This window comes from Lithobates pipiens, unplaced genomic scaffold, assembly GCF_037356315.1.
Source record: "Lithobates pipiens isolate NorthernLeopardFrog02 unplaced genomic scaffold, aLitPip1_a1.2 Scaffold_8, whole genome shotgun sequence".
NCBI lineage: Eukaryota > Metazoa > Chordata > Amphibia > Anura > Ranidae > Lithobates > Lithobates pipiens.
Window position 1 is genome coordinate 576,424,330 of NW_027507903.1, and position 16,862 is coordinate 576,441,191.

The following is a 16,862-nucleotide window of genomic DNA, read 5'->3' on the forward strand; positions in this document are numbered from 1 at the left end:
AAGAGGGAATAAATTCAGTTCCTCTAATCTTTCCTCATAGCTGATCTCGTCCATGCCACTTATCAGTTTGGTTGCCCTTCTCTGCACTTTCTCCAGTTCCCCGATATCCTTTTTGAGAACTGGTGCCCAAAACTGAACTGCATATTCCAGATGAGATCTTACTAATGATTTGTACAGGGGCAAAATGACATCTCTCTGGAGTCCATACCTCTCTTAATACAAAAAAGGACTTTGCTCGCTTTGAAAACCACAGCTTGGCATTGCATGCTTTTATTGAGATTATGATCTACCAAGTCCCCAAAATCCTTCTCCACCATTGATTCCTCCAGCTGTACTCCCCCTAGTATGTATGATGCATGGATATTCTTAGCCCCCAAGTGCATAACTTTACATTTAACAACATTAAAGGGGTTGTAAAGGTATTTATTTTTTTAAATAACAAACATGTTATACTTCTCTCCAGTGTGCAGCTCGTTTTGCACAGAGTGGCCCCGAACCTGCTCTTCTGGGGTCCCTCAGTGGCTGTCTCGGCTTCCCCCTGCAAGTACTTCTCACGTTCATGCAAGCTCCCTTGCATGGTGAGGAGTGCTTGCGGGAATGCTCCCGTGATACAGCCAGCAGCTATAGCCGCTCACTGTATCACTTGGCCCCGCCCCCCCCGCGCGCTGCATCATTGGATGTGATTGACAGCAGCGCGAGCCAATGGCTGCATTGCTTTCAATCCATCCACTGTAACCAGTCAATGACCAGGCTGAGTGGCGAAGAGGATATCAGGGCCGAGCGTGGGACATTCGAGGGGTGAGTTAAGTAAAAAGGGGGGGCTGGGGGGGCCGGCATTGTCTGGTGTTTTTTCACCTTAATGCATAGAATGCATTAAGGTGAAAAAATGTTTTCCTTTACAACCCCTTTAAACCTCATTTGCCACTTAGTTGCCCAATTAAACATGACCCAGTAGGGTTATTTGTTATTGACAGACAAAAAGTGTATATCTTTTGCTCACTCATTTACTTGCACATGTATGGGCAAGTATACATACAGTAAAAAAAAAAACTGCCTACTATTCTGACCCCTAAACTTACTTCTGGGTCACTGCCCTGGAACAAATATACAGAGCAGGAAAGTTAGAATCATTTATTGAGGTCAGTTCCGAGTGTTTCGTCGAGGTATCGACCTACTTTGGGTAAATAATTGCATACAAGTATCTTTAATCACTTCAGCCACGGGCCATTTTGCTGGTCAAAGACCAGACCACTTTTTGCGATTCGGCACTGCGTTTGTTTAACTGACAATTGCGTGGTCATGCGACGTGGCTCCCAAACAAAATTGACGTTCTTTTTTTCCCCACAAATAGAGCTTTTTTTTGGTGGTATTTGATCACTCCTGCGGTTTTTATTTTTTGCGCTATAAACAAAAATAGAGCGACAATTTTGAAAAAAAAAACGCATTATTTTTTACTTTTTGTTATAATAAATATCCCCCAAAAATATATAAAAAAACATTTTTTCCCTCAGTTTAGGCCGATACGTATTCTTCTACATATTTTTGGTAAAAAAAAACACAATAAGCAATTATTGATTGGTTTGCGCAAAAGTTATAGCGTTTACAAAATAGGGGATAGTTTTATGTTATTTTTATTAATATTTATTTTTTTACTAGTAATGGCGGCGATCAGTGATTTTTATTGTGACTGCAACATTATGGCGGACACATCGGACATTTTTGACACAATTTTGGGACCATTGTCATTTATACAGCAATCACTGCTATATAAATGCAGTGATTGCTGTGTAAATGACACTGGCAGTGAAGGGGTTAACCAGTGGGTGGCAGTGTAGGGGTTAAGTGTTCCTAGGGGTGTGTTACTAACTGTTTGGGGGCTGGGCTTTAATTTAGTGAACACTGATCTCTGCTCCAATCAAATGGAGCAGAGATCAGCGTCACTAGTTGCTAGGCAAAACGGGGAGATGCTGTTTATAACGGCATTTCCTCGTTCAGCCGCCCCGTGAGACGATCACGGGTATGCCCGCGGTGATCAAGTCCGCGGGACCCGCGACCAGACTCACGGGGGTCCCGACCAGCACGCGAGCACACCGGCGGTGGCGCGCTCGCGATGGCAGGGCGGCAAATTTAAAGGGACATACAGGTACGCCCATTTGCCTGCCCGTGCCATTCTGCCGACATACATCGGCGTGCGCTGGTCGGGAACCGGTTAACTTTTATAAAAACCTGAATTTAAAGAATTCCAGGTATGGATATTTTTACATTAAGGACACTTACTTGGCAGGGCGCCATTCAGAAATTGATTTGCATTTTCTCAGTGAATGCAAAGTGTTCTCTGATTGGATGGGGTGGTGACGTCACAATCTCTACATTATTCATAAAAAATTATATTCCTTTATTTTCTATTCTATTTTATTCTTGTTTTCGAATTCGAATTTCAGCAAAATTTTGTTACGTTATTTCAGATTCATTTAACTGCTTGCCGATCAGCCGCCGTCATTATACTGCGGCAGGGTGGCACTGCTGTGCGAATCGCCAAAGGTGTACGGCGGCCGCTTTATGAGCTATAGAGGGCGCACGCCCCCTGTGGTGTGACAATGGAGCCGATGCATGTGGCTGGTGGCTGCAATATCCACCAGCGACCTGCTATCACTCCTCGGAGAGCCAGAACGGGGATCTGTCAATGTAAACAGATAGATCCCTGTTCTGCCAAGGAAGTAGAGAGAGATTGTATGCTCCTAGTAATCAGGAACAGTGACCTCTCTCTATTACCAGTCAGTCCACTCTCCCCACAGTTAAAAAGACCTCCCTAGGCAACACTTAACTCCTTGATCGCCCCCCTCGTGTTAACTCCTTCCCTTCCAGTAACATTTATACAGTAATCAGTGGCTATTTTTAGCTCTGATTGCTGTATAAATATCAGTGGTCCCAAAAAAAGTGTCAAAAGTGTCCGATCTGTCCGCCGCAATGTCGTAGTCCCTCTAAAAATCGCTGATCACCGCCATTACTAGTAAAAAAAAAATTATAATAAAAATGCCATAAATATATCTCCTATTTTGATTATGCTATACATTTTGAGCAAACCAATCAATATCTGCTTATTGCAATTTTTTTACAAAAAAATATGTAGAAGAATACATACTGGCCTAAACTGATGAAGACATTTTATATTTTTATTTTTTGGATATTTATTACAGCAAAATTGTCAGTCTTTGTTTATAGCGCAAAAAATAAAACCTGCAGAGGTGATCAAATACCACCAATAGAAAGTTCTATTTGTGGGGAAAAAAAGGACATAAATTTTGTTTGGGTACAAGGTCGCATGACCCTGGAATTGACAGTTAAAATGGAGCAGTACCGTAACATTAAAAATGGCCCGGGCATTAGGGCACTTTCACACTGGGGCGTTGGGGGCGTCAGCGGTAAAAGGCTGCTACTTTTAGCAGCACTTTAATGTCGTTTTAGCGGTGCTTTTCAGCCACTAGTGGGGGGGCTTTTAACCCCCGCTAGCAACCGAAAAAGGGTTAAAAGCGCTGCCCATTGATTTCAATGATGCTGCTTGCAGGGCTTTTTTTCCCTTCCTGTAAGCGCCCCGCTCCAGTGTGAAAGCACTCGGGCTTTCTAATGTACTGCTTTTTAAGAATCTGTAAATACATCCGTTTACATTCCTCGCCAACAGGTTCACTTTAAAGTGGAGGGCCACCCTGAAAAAAAAAAGAGCATTAATATTATTTAAAAAAGTTTAAAAAAAATTTGAAAAAAAAAAATGTTTTACCTAGTCAGAAATCCCTGTTGCTAGGCAGTCTTCCTAATCTGCCTTCTTCCTGCTCCTCGGTGATCTTCGGTCTTCTGGGTAATGGGGCGCGCTGTGTTCTGGAAACTGTGTGTTCCCTAACACAGCGCGTCCCATTCAGAAAGCGCTGCGCGACTCGCGCATGTGCAGTAGGAAACGGGCAGTGAAGGCTCCACTGCCTGTTTCCCGAGAGCCGAGGGACATGTTGGCCTCGGCCGCCGACATCGCGGGCGCCCTGGAAAGGTAAGTCTCCTTATTAAAAGTCAGCAGCTACTTTTTCTTTAGCTGCTGACTTTTAAAAAATAAATTTTACAGCTAAAACACACCGCTTTAAATACACCCTTGCAATAATAAATAAACAAATACAATTTTCTGGACTTCTGCATGAATGACTTCTGAAGGTCTGCAAGACAACATTAAAAATTAAATTGTGTTAATTATATTTTACATTTCCTATCTTTCTGAATAAACAGTTTAAATAATTAAGACCATTGACACAAAAGGTAAACTGAGATAAGGAAGATCACAAAGCAGATATGTTACATGATAAGAAAGCTTTTAGAGGTGAAATTGAGCTTTGGTAAGGAAAATGGGAAATATCCAGTATAATTATAATGACGTTCCTTTGTATGCTTTTTGTATTTGTCTGCCAACCATAGGTGTGGGAAGCCTATTGCATTAGGGTGTGCCCCCCTGGTGTGGACAAGCTTTTTCAGGTGCAGGGACACATTGGAAGTCCAGAAAGAGCACAATGACAGATGAAGGCAACCAATGTGTCCCCACACCAAATCTAGCAAGCAAGCTTCCCGGCCCTGCCCTGGGCGCAGTGGTAGGGGGGCACCTCCTCACAGCACACATGCTTCAGATCAGTGGCTGGCAACCAGCAAGCTGCGGCTTCATGTCTGCTCTGACAGTCACTGCTGCCACACTGTGTTGCAGCATACCCACTCTCCACCCCATCTGCCCATTGCTGAAACGAAAAAACACTCCATGCATGTGCAACTAACTTCTAGCTGCTAGAAAGCAAGTGACTAACCATGCATGTGCAATGCCAACCATGGGCAGCCATTACAAGGGGTAGAGAATGGGTGCAGGTAAATACTCCCATAGCTCCCAGCTGTCCCCAATTTTGAAGGACTATCCCTCATTTGGAACAAAGTCCCTCTGTTCCTCTTTCCTCCTCATTTGTCCCTCATAGTGATCTGATCTATATACACTGCTCAAAAAAACAAAGGAATATTTTGAAAGCACATCAGATCTCAATGGGGAAAAATATCATGCTGGCTATCTATACTGATATGGACTGGGTAATGTGTTAGGAATGCAAGAATGCCACATTGTTTGATGGAAATGAAAATGATCGAAGATACCCTTGAAAATCAACATGAAAAAATTATGCAGCAGACTTGTCCATTTTGCTGAAATTTTATTGCAGCAACTAAAAATGGTCCTCAGTAGTTTGTATGGCTCCCACGTACTTGTATGCATGCCTGACAACGTCGGGGCATGCTCCTAATGAGATGACAGATGGTATCCTGGAGTATTTCCTCCCAGATCTGGACCAGGGCATCACTGAGCTCCTGAACAGACTGAAGTGTAACTTGGCGGCATCAGATGGACCAAAACATAACCAAACCAGAGTTTTTCTGTTGGATTTGGGTTAGGCATGCGTGGGGGGCATTCAATGGTATCAATTCCTTCATCCTCCAGGAACTGGTGGCATACTCTCGCCACATGAGGTCGGGCATTGTCATGCACCAGGAGGAACCCAGGACCCCACTGCACCAGTGTAGGGTCTGATAATAGGTCCAAGGATTTCATCCTGATACCTAATGGCAGTCAGGGTGTCATTGTCTGGCCTGTAGAGGTCTCTGTGTCCCTCCATGGATCTGCCTCCCCAGATCATCACTGACCCACCACCAAACCGATCATTCTGAACGATGTTACATGCAGCATAAAGTTATCCACGGCTTTCCTAGAGTTAGGTCCCACGTGCTTGTATGCATTCCTTGAAAACATCAGGTCATGCTCCTAATGAAAAGACAGATGATGTCCTGGGGTATTTCCTCCCAGATTTGGACCAGGGCATTACTGAGCCCCTGAACAGACTTAAGTGTAGCCTGGCAGCATTGGATGGACCAAAACATAACCAAACCAGAGGTTTTGTATTGGATTTGGGTCAGGCGAGCGTGGGGGCCATTCAACTGTATCACTTCCTTCATCCTCCAGGAACTGATGGCAGTCAGGGTGACATTGTCTGGCCTGTAGAGGTCTGTGCATCCCTCCATGGATCTGCCTCCCCAGGCCATCACTGACCCACCATCATTCTGAACGATGTGACAGCCAACATAACGTTCTCCACAGCTTTCCTAGAGTTGGCCTCGTACACACGATACGAAAATCAGAAGTTCGTGTTTGTCAAAGAACAATTTGTGGATAGTTAATATGTTAGACAAAATCCTGCACGCGTGCTTTTGATAAAAATCAGACGCTCGGTCATCCAACAATCAAACCGCGTGTACGAGGCCTAACTCCCTGTCTCCTAGCAATGGTACGTACTGATGTGCCATCCTGGAGGAGTTGGACTGCCTGTGCAAACTCTGTAGGGTCCAGGTATCGCCTCATGCTACCAGTAGTGACACTGACCCTAGCCAAATGCAAAACTCATGAACAACAGTCAGAAAAGATGAGTAGGGAAAAACAAAAGTCAGTGGCCTCCACTTGTAAAACCATTCCTGTTTGGAGGTCGTCTCATTGTTGTCCATCTAGTGCACCTGTTGTTAATTTCATTAACACCAAAGCAGCTGAAACTGATTGACAACCCCCTCTGCTACTTAACTGACCAGATCAATAATTAATGAGTTTAACCACTTCAGCCCCGGACCATTTTGCTGGCTTAAAACCAGACCACTTTTTGCGATTCGGCACTGCGTCGCTTTAACTGACAATTGCGCGGTCATGCAACGTGGCTCCCAAACAAAATTGACGTCCTTTTTTTCCCCACAAATAGAGCTTTCTTTTGGTGGTATTTGATCACCCCTGCAGTTTTTATTTTTTGCACTATAAACAAAAATAGAGCGACAATTTAAAAAAAAGCATTATTTTTTACTTTTTGTTATAATAAATATCCCCCAAAAATATATTAAAAAAACATTTTTTTCCCTCAGTTTAGGCCAATACGTATTCTTCTACATATTTTTGGTAAAAAAATCGCAATAAGCGATTATTGATTGGTTTGCGCAAAAGTTACAGCGTTTACAAAATAGGGGATAGTTTTATGGCATTTTTATTAATAATTTATTTTCACTAGTAATGGTGGCGATCAGCTATTTTTATTGTGACTGCGACATTATGGCCGACACATCGGACATTTTTGACACATTTTTGGGACTATTGTCATTTACACAGCAATCACTGCTATACAAATGCAGTGATTCCTGTGTAAATGACACTGGCAGTGAAGGTGTTAACCAGTGGGTGGCAGTGTAGGGGGTTAAGTGTTCTTAGGGGCGTGTTACTAACTGTTGGGCACTGGGCTTTATTTTAGTGAACACTGATCTCTGCTCCAATCACATGGAGCAGAGATCAGCGTCACTTGTTGCTAGACAGAACTGGGAGATGCTGTTTACAACGGCACCTCCTAGTTCAGCCACCCTGTGAGACGATCGTGGGTATGCCCGCAGCGATCAAGTCCGCAGGACCCGCGACCGGACTCACGGGGGTCCCGACCGGTGGCGCGCTCGTGATGGCAGGGCGGAAAATTTAAAGGGACGTACAGGTACGCCCATTTGCCTGCCCGTGCCATTCTGCTGACGTACAACGGCGTGCACCGGTCGGGAAGTGGTTAAATGACTTGTACTGATTAAAAAGTGTTCCTAATTTTTTTGAACAGTGTAGTTGTATATAAAATGCACTATTGTGAGTTTATGAGTTTAACCTGAAAAGTGTTTCCCAGCACTAAACCTTTCATACAATTTCCACATTTCTGCATTTGTAAATTTCAAAAGCCACTATAAGGTTCTAAGGTTCCGTTCAGACCAATGCGTTTTTTCATGCTTTTTGCAGAAACGCAGGACATGGTTTTTTAACATGGGTTCCTATGAAACACATTCACAATTAATTTTATGTGCCTCTACATTTCTGGAAAGAGTCAGGGACTTTTTTAAATGCAAAACGCAGATTTTTTTGCTTTTTGCTTTAATAGACTTCAATGGAGAAGCTGCACAAAAACATGTAGTGCATTTTTGATGCGTTTGGCATTATTTAACCACTTCCAGCCCACCATATAGAAAAATGACGGCCGGAAAGTGGTTCTGTTATCCTGACTGTGTGTCATATAACGGACAGCAGGATAAGCCACGATCACAGCTGATCACAGTGTAAACAGGAATAGTCATGTATCGGCTTTTCCTCTACTTGCACTGACAGATGCGAGTAGAGGAGAGCCGATCAACTGCTCTCTTGAATTGATTATGAGCGCAGCCCCCCGGATGCCCACCCATGCCCACCAGGGATGCCCACCCATTACCACCAGGTAAGCCCACTAGAGCCCACCAGCCAATCAGTGGCCATTAGGGATGGCACTCTATGCCCATCAGTGATGCCTGCCAGTGCCTAACGATCTGCGCAGCCTATCAGTGCCACCCATCAGTGCCCATCAGTGATGCCTTCCAGTGCCTCCTGATCAGTGCCATCTATCAGTGCCACCCATCAATGCCGCCTATAAGTGCCACCTATGAGTGCCCATCAGTGCTACCTATTAGTGCCCATCAGTGCTGTATATCAGTGCCACCTATCAGTGCTGCTTATCAGTGCCACCTATCAGTGCTGCATATAAGTGCTTCATCATCAGTTCCATCTCATCAGTGCCAATCAGTACTGCCTCATCAGTGCCCGTCAGTGAAGGAGAAAACTTACTTATATACAACGTTTTGTAATGGAAACAAAGAAAAAAAAAGTTTTACTTCAAAATGTTCAATCTTTTTTTATTTGTAGCGCAAAAAATAAAAACCCCAGTGGTGATCAAATACCACCAAAATAATGCTCTATTTGGGTGGAAAAAAATTATAAAAATGTTGTTTTAGTACAGTGTCGCATGACCACGCAATTGTCATTCAAAGTGTAATAGCGCTGAATGATTAAAATTGGTCTGGAAAGGAAGTGTATAAGTGCCCAGTATTGAAGTGGTTATTCTGCTCAACAACAAATTGGCCAAATATAAAAACATAAAAATGCATAAAAAACAGGTAAAAAACGAGTGTCTGAAAACACTTAAAGCACAACAAAAAGCACTGCAGAAAAGAAGCTCAAACGCAACATGCATAGGTGTGAATGGAGCCTAAAGGCTGGTTCCACAAAACACACTCCAGATCTGTTCCGGATTCATTTCTGCATGTTCGTTTTTCACGCGTTACGGTGCATATTTGATGCCTTCTTTCTTCTCATTTCCTGCATTTAAGATGAGTTCCCATGCATTCTGATGCTTTTTTTATGTGTTCCAGTGCAGGAAAAATGCAGTGTGTCCTATGCCTACATACTTTTTCTAATAGGTGTCCTTCATTCCCATCTCAAAAAGTTGGGCGGTATCTGGATCGAGGGAACCTTCTTTCCCTTAATTCTCTTTTCTCTGTTTTCATGATTAACTTATATATATATATATATATATATATATATATGCAAATGATGAGCTCTATGGGCCTCTCATATGTCAGGATCATTATGGGAGTATTGTGATTGCAGGTGCTAGCCTTAAGCCTCGTACACACAATCGGATTTTCCACAGACAAAACCTCAAACTTTTGTCCGAAGGCTGGTGCCTGGATTTTGTCTTGCATACAAATGGAAAGGAATTGTCGGCCAACAAACATGAACGTAATGCCGCTTACACACAATCTGACTTTTCAACAGCAAAGGTCCGACAGAACAAATCCGTCGGACAATACGATCGTGTGTGGGCTCCATTGGACCTTTGTTGTCCAAAAATCTGTAAGGACTTTAGAAATAGAACATGTTTCAAATTTTTCGGACCTAGTTCCTATCGAGAAATCTGTTTGCCTGTATGCTAGTCCGACGGACAAAAACCGACACTAGGACAGCTATTGGCTACTGTCTATGAACTTCCTTATTCTAGTCCAGTCGTATGCCATCACATTTGAATCCGTCGGACTTTGGTGTGATTGTGTGTGGCCAAGTCCGTTCGTTTGGAAGTCCATCTGGAAGACCGTCGGACCTAGTCCGTCGAAAAGTGTGGTCGTGTGTACACGGCATTAGTGACATACTACGTGGTTTTTCAGCTCTTTAACGCCACCCTTTGGGCTCATTCTACTAATTTTGTGTTAGTATAAGTTTGGTGAGTGTCGATTCTCGCTTTTCATTTCCCGCTTTTCATTTTGAGCTTTTTAATTTGTTTCTGAATGGCCATTCGTCAACCAGACATGTTGCGGAATCAGAGGAGATAACGTGTTATTTATTATTAGCCTTGGAGTTATTGCTTGGACCCAAGTCCAGTCCAGGAACAGGAGGAGGAGGATTTATTGGATCAAAAATTGGTTGCTTTATTAATCGTGAACAATTATGTCATATGCCTTTGATGCGGGAGCTCCAGGAGAATAATCCAAATGATTTTCGGAATTATCTCCGGATGATGGACCCCTGCTTTTACCAACTCTTGGCATTGTTGACTCCCTGCGCTCTCACAGTTTGAATGACAATTACTCAGTCATGCAACACTGTACCCATATGAAACTTGTGTCCTTTTTTCCACACAAATAGAGCTTTCTTTTAGTGGTATTTAATCACTAGTGTTTATTTTTTATTTTTTGTGCTATAAATAATTAAAAAAAAAAATTTGTGAAAAAAATGCCATTTTCTTTTTTTCTGTCATAAAATGTTGCTAATTAGTCATTTTTCTTTGGATTTTGGCCAAATTGTATACTGCTACATATCTTTGGTAAAAATAACCCAGATTAGTGTATATTATTTGGTCTTTGTGAAAGTTATAGAGTCTACAATCTACAAATATGGTGCCAATCACTGAAAATTGATCACATCTGATCAGGCCTTCAGTACATCAGGTGTATCTCATTTCTTGAGACACTAACAAGTCAGGAAAATACAAATACCCCCCATATGACACCTTTTTAGAAAGTAGACATTCCAAGGTATTAAGTAAGTAGCATGGTGAGTTTTTTTAAGTTGTAATTTTTTCCCACAATTCTTTGTAATTTTAAGATTTTTTTTATTTTTTTATTTTATTTTTACAAAATTGTCATATTATCAGGTTATTTCTCACACACAGCATATGCATACAACAAATTACACCCCAAAATACATTCTGCTACTCTTCCTGAGTATGGCGATACCACATGTGTGAGACTTTTACACAGCCTGGCCACATACAGAGCACCAACATTGATGTAGTACCTTCAGGCATTCTACGAGCAAAAATGACACACCTCATTTGACAACCACCTATTACACTTTTGAAGGCCCTGGAGCACTAGGACAATGGAATTGCCCACAAAATGAGCCAATTTTGTAAAGCAAACACCCCAACGTATAATCTATGAGGCAGAATGAGTCTTTTGAGCTGTTCATTCATTTTCAGCAGTTTTTGGAAAATGTGGAAAAAAATGAAAACGCATTTTTTTTTTACACAAAGTTGTCAATTTATAAGATATTTCTAACACATAGCATGTATATAGCAAAAAATTACACCCCAAAACAGATTCTGCTACTCGTCCCGAGTATAGCGATACCACATGTGTGATACTTTTACACAGCCTGTCAACATAGAGAAGCCGAACATTGAAGTAGTACCTTCAGGTGAGCTAGGAGCATAAATTACACATCTCATTTCATTCCTACCCATCACACTTTTGTAGGTCCATTTTTTTCCAAAAGTCTTTGGAAAATGTAGAAAGAAAATTAAAATGTATTTTTTTATACAAAGTGGTCAGTTTATAGGATATTTCTAACTCAAAGCATGTACATAGCAAAAATGACACCCCAAAATACATTCTGCTATTCCTCCCGAGTATGGCAATAACCCATGTGTATGACTTTTATACAGCCTGGCCACATAGAGAGGCCCAACATGCAGGAAGCACGATCAGGTGTTCCAGGAGCATAAATTACACATCTAATTTCCTAACGACCTATCACACTTTTGAAGGCCCTGGAGCACCAGCCCAGTGGAATTACCCACAAAATGACCCTATTTTGGAAAGCAAACACCCCAACGTATATATTCTATGAGGCATGGGCTACAAATAGGTACTCGTGTACTCTGATGGGCTGCAGATAGGTACTTGGGTACTCTGATGGCCTGGTGACAGGTACTCGGGTACTCTAATGGGCTGCAGATAGGTACTCGGGTACTCTGATGACCTGGTGACAGGTACTCTGATGGCCTGGTGACTGGTATTTGGGTACTCTGAAGGGCAGTGATAGGTACTCAGGTACTCATATGGACTGTGACAGGTACTCATATGGATTGTGACAGGTACTCGGGTTCTCAGATGGACTGACAAGTACTCAGGTACTCAGATGAACTGTGACAGGTATTCAGGTACTCATATGGACTTTGACAGGTACTCAGATGAACTGTGACAGGTACTCGGGTACTCAAATGGGCTGTGACAGGTACTCGGGTACTCAGATGGGCTGTGACAGGTACTCGGGTACTCTGATGGACTGTGACAGATACTCGGGTACTCTGATGTACTGTGACAGATACTCGGGTACTCTGATGGACTGTGACAGATACTTGGGTACTCTGATGGACTGTGACAGATACTCGGGTACTCTGATGGGCTGTGACAGATACTCGGGTACTCTGATGGACTGTGACAGATACTATGATGGACTGTGAGTGACAAGTACTATGATGGGTGGTGACAGGCCCTCTTTATTGGGGGGGGGGGGGGGGTGGCAATCAGTGTGATTGGTGTACACTGTAAGCGGTAACGAGATGTTACCACAATCTCCTCCTCACACACGATCGGTGTGTGAGGAGGAGAACCCGGTAACATCTCATTACCTGCTTTGTTTACATTTAGTGATCGGCTGTGATCACGTGGGTAAACAGCTGGCCAATGGCTGTTTACCAGCGTCGGTGACGAGCAGCATTCCCGGGAACACGCTGCCACCGACGTGCACGCGCAGCTCGCTCGTGATCACGTGGTAAACAGCCATACCCAATGGCTGTTCACCCCCCTCGGCAGCGAGCGGTGTCTCCGCGACACGCCGCCACCAAAGGACCAGGGATGTGCGCAGACGATCGCGCACATTCCCTGTTTAAATGGGAGGCCGTCATATGATGCCCTCCTGCCACAAGAGCCGCGCTGTCATTTGACAGCCGGCGGCCGGCAACCAGTTAAGAAGCAGGACACATGCATGAGGCTTTTATTTTATTTTTTGGTTAAATAATGATTTGATTTGGTATATTTCCTATATTTTTGGATGCATAGAATGCACTTTTTGGTTAAGTTGTATTGGCAGATAGCATGTCTAATTTTATTTGTTTTCTTTTTTTTTTTTAATGCACAATAAAAAAAAATTGTGTAGAATAATACTTGGCTATGTGTTTTCCATCAAATGACAGTTTTGGAAGTAGGCAGTTACATTTAAAAAATACAATTTAAAATTATCAAGGGACATCACCATAGTTAAAAAACTACCTACAAGGTGCCCCAAAAAAAAAAAAAAGAATAAAAAAAAAGCATCATAATATTATTCTTGATATCACTGTAAAAAAAAGCCTTTTAAAATTTGTTTCCATCAGCATCACCAGCAAAGCGGCTTCATTACAATGGAGATGTGTCGATGTTTTCTAGAACTGTCACTGATTGAGGTCAGGTTCCCTTTAATCACTTCTAATCCCCCCACCTGTCTTCCAGGGAGAGGGCGTGTCTCGCCTCCCTCTCTTCCAGGGAGGGGGCGTGTCTCGCCTCCCTCTCTTCCAGGGAGGGGGCGTGTCTCATCTCCCTCTCTCTCTCTCCAAAGCAGCATCTCGGGGAACCGGGGCGGAGCCGCCGCCCAGCGCCCGGCCCCCTCTCCCGTGACGTCACGGCCGAAGGCTGCGGGGAGGCGGGAGACACCTGGCAGAGGTCCGTCAGTCGCCCAGCAGTCTGGGCTGAGTGCGGAGGGGGAGGTTCGCCGCTCCGGCTGTCCGCTGAATCAACTCGGGATGGACGATGCAGCTTCTGTAGCCACCGCAGCCTGCAGCCAGCGTGTCATGAAGAAGCCGAGACCCGCTCCAAGCTTCACCTCCACACAGGCAGCAATAACGGTGTGACACTAAAAGTCCTTCCCGGCTGCGAGCACTGATTTCTTTTTTTTTTTTCTTTTTTTGCTTTCTCCTGCATTGCAAATGTGAAGAAGAGAAGGAGACTACCTCCAAAAAAAAATAAATATAAAAAGAAGAGGAGATTAAAAAAATAAAAAGATCCAAAAAAGAAGAGGAGATCCAAAAAATAAAAAAGAGGAGATTAAAAAAAATAAAAATAAAAAAGAGGAGATCCAAAAAAAGAAGAAGAGGAGATCCAAAAAATAAAAGAAGAGGAGATCCAAAAAAGATAAAAAAAGAAGAGGAGATCAAAAAATAAAAACAGGAGACCCCAAAAAAAAGAGACCCTAAAAAAAATGTAATGAGTCTGCACGGCATTGGCAAACAAGATCGCCGATCGTGCTTCTAAATTTTTTTTTTCGGACGCCGTTGGGATGGGGCGACAGATGTCCATCTGATTGACAGCAAAAAAAAAAAAAATTAGCAATCGTCAGGATCTGGTTTTGAATGCACAGCTTCCATCGGTGGAGCGGAGAATTGGGACACGCTCAAGTGATAAATGGGATGTGACCCTCCCCAACGCTTTTTAGATATTTGCACTAAATGAGAGTTCAGATCCGGAGTCTGCAGATCAGAACCAACTCATGTCTGCTCCCCCATCCACCTATGTGCAATAAGACATCTCAGCAGCACCCCTGATTTTAGGACCCCCCCCCGACCAACCTATATTCTATTTCCATCAAAAAAAAAAAATCCTCACGATCCCCTTCAATCCCTTTTAATGTATTCGTTGGCAATAACATAAGCAATAATTTCCAAGGAGCGGAGAGGATTCATGTACTGACTGCTTATTGACAACTAAAAATACATCTCCATCTCTATCTATCTCTCTCTACATATATATATATATTTATACAGTATATATACATTGAGTCTAAGCTGGCGGAGACTGACGCACTATTTTTCCGATAACAGGAAGCCATTTGAACTGTCAAATTTAATTTTCTTTGCTTCGAAGAATATTTTAAATTTTTTGCTTTTTTTTTTTCGGGGTGGGGGTTAGATTTGTTTGTAAGACATACATTAGTTCATTATTTCTATCCTTCTTTTTTTTTTTTTTTATTTCTTCCCTCCTTCCCTTTAGAAAAATATACACTGTTGCTTCCTTAGAATCAATACTTTATTTTTGTAATTTTTATTTTTTATTTGCGACTGATCTGTTTTAAGAATAGCCATTCTGTTAACGAGTTGATTATTTTTGCTTCTTCCCCTCTTCCTTTTTCCTTTAGAAAAGATACATTGTTGCAAAATGCTTCTTTATTAATAATTAATATCTTTATTTTTGTAATTTTTTTTCTTTTTTTTTCTTCCTTTTCACTGATATAATTTCTTTATTTTTATAACTTGATTTATATTTTTTCTTTTTTGGACAAGACAAAAGCGATTTAACTTCTCAGTTTGTCTTTTTTATATATTATTAATAGATTTGTTGGTTTCAGGGGATGTTAAAAAAGACTTTATTTTTGAATGTCGCACGTTGTTAGGCAAAAGGGATAAAATATATTTCAGAGGATCATTTTTTTAAATTTTTTTTGTAGAGAGGTTTATTTTTGTTGGATCCCCCCCCCCCCCTTTTTATTTTTATTTTTTACTTCATCAAGATGATGGAAGTACCGCCGTGCCCGAAAAAGAGTCTCTCGCTGTCGCTTCCCATGCCGCGAGAGGGGCAAGCCACCCTCAAGCCTCCGCAGCATCTATGGAGGCAACCAAGGACACCGATCAGAATAAAACACAGGGGTTACTCGGACACAGACCGCCACCACCACCGGCAGATGGAAAGATCGGACGCCATGGACACCAGCGACCGACCGGGGCTGAGGAAAACCAGGATGTCGTGGCCTTCGTCTTTCCATGGGACCACCAGCAACAGTCATGCAAGCCATAAACAACGGTAGGTGCTCGTTTCACTTTGCTGATAAAACGTATGGTATTTTCGGCAAAGTTGGCTCTTTTGTTAGTACAGTGGTTGCCTTGAAGGCCATAGAGTACTTGTGTATATAGCCTCAGGTATGAACGTACTATAAGAAATGTCTCTTTTGCCGTTAAGCATTCTTCGGAGTTCATGATGCTGGGGCTTGTTAGAATTGAAGGGACATAGGTGATTGGTTGTCAGTGGGGAAAAAGCTGTTTCCTTCGTCAAATACCGGAACGCATCTGTGCTATCAATACATGGACAGGTTTTTTTTGAACCATTTAAATTAGGGGTCTCCAAACTTTCTAAACAAAGGGCCAGTTTACTGTCCCTTAGGCTTTAGGGGGGCTGGGCTGTGGCCGGTGGAAGTAGAAAATGTCCTGGCGTCTGTGCCCCATCATTCGCTTTAATTGGAGGAATAGTTTCCCATTGTTGATATCAATGAGAAGAATAGTGCCCCATTGATGGTGCTAGATCATTGCTGTCAGTTGGGATAATAGTGCCCCAGGGGCCAGATAAAGGCAACCAAAGAGCCTCATCTGGCCCCTGGGCTGCAGTTTGGAGACCACTGCTTTAGATGAAGGATTCTTGTGACAATTGCACAAGCTACATACTTTAATCCTGGTTGACTTTCTGTGCGTATGCTCCTGTTCTGTATTGATCAGAATGAGATTAATTAACTTGCTAGAGGTGGTCTATGGGAGTCTGCATGGGGGCCCATAGACTCCCTCCAGCTAGGTGGTCTATGGGCCCCTTGGTGGAAGACAATCAAAAGAATTCTCCATATAGCCTCATGTATGGGAGCCTTC

The 16,862-nt window shown here is 42.7% G+C and overlaps 1 protein-coding gene across 1 annotated transcript in view; it reads left to right on the top strand.

The window, feature by feature from the left end:
• Window positions 1-13,895: 13,895 nt before the first annotated feature.
• The window catches only part of PDE4A (phosphodiesterase 4A), a 497,889-nt gene continuing 494,922 nt past the window's right edge, over window positions 13,896-16,862 (top strand). Inside the window, exon 1 of the mRNA XM_077470223.1 lies at window positions 13,896-16,032. Coding sequence (XP_077326349.1) covers window positions 15,743-16,032 — 290 coding nt within the window. The 5' untranslated portion in view covers window positions 13,896-15,742. The remainder of the gene's footprint in view (window positions 16,033-16,862) is intronic.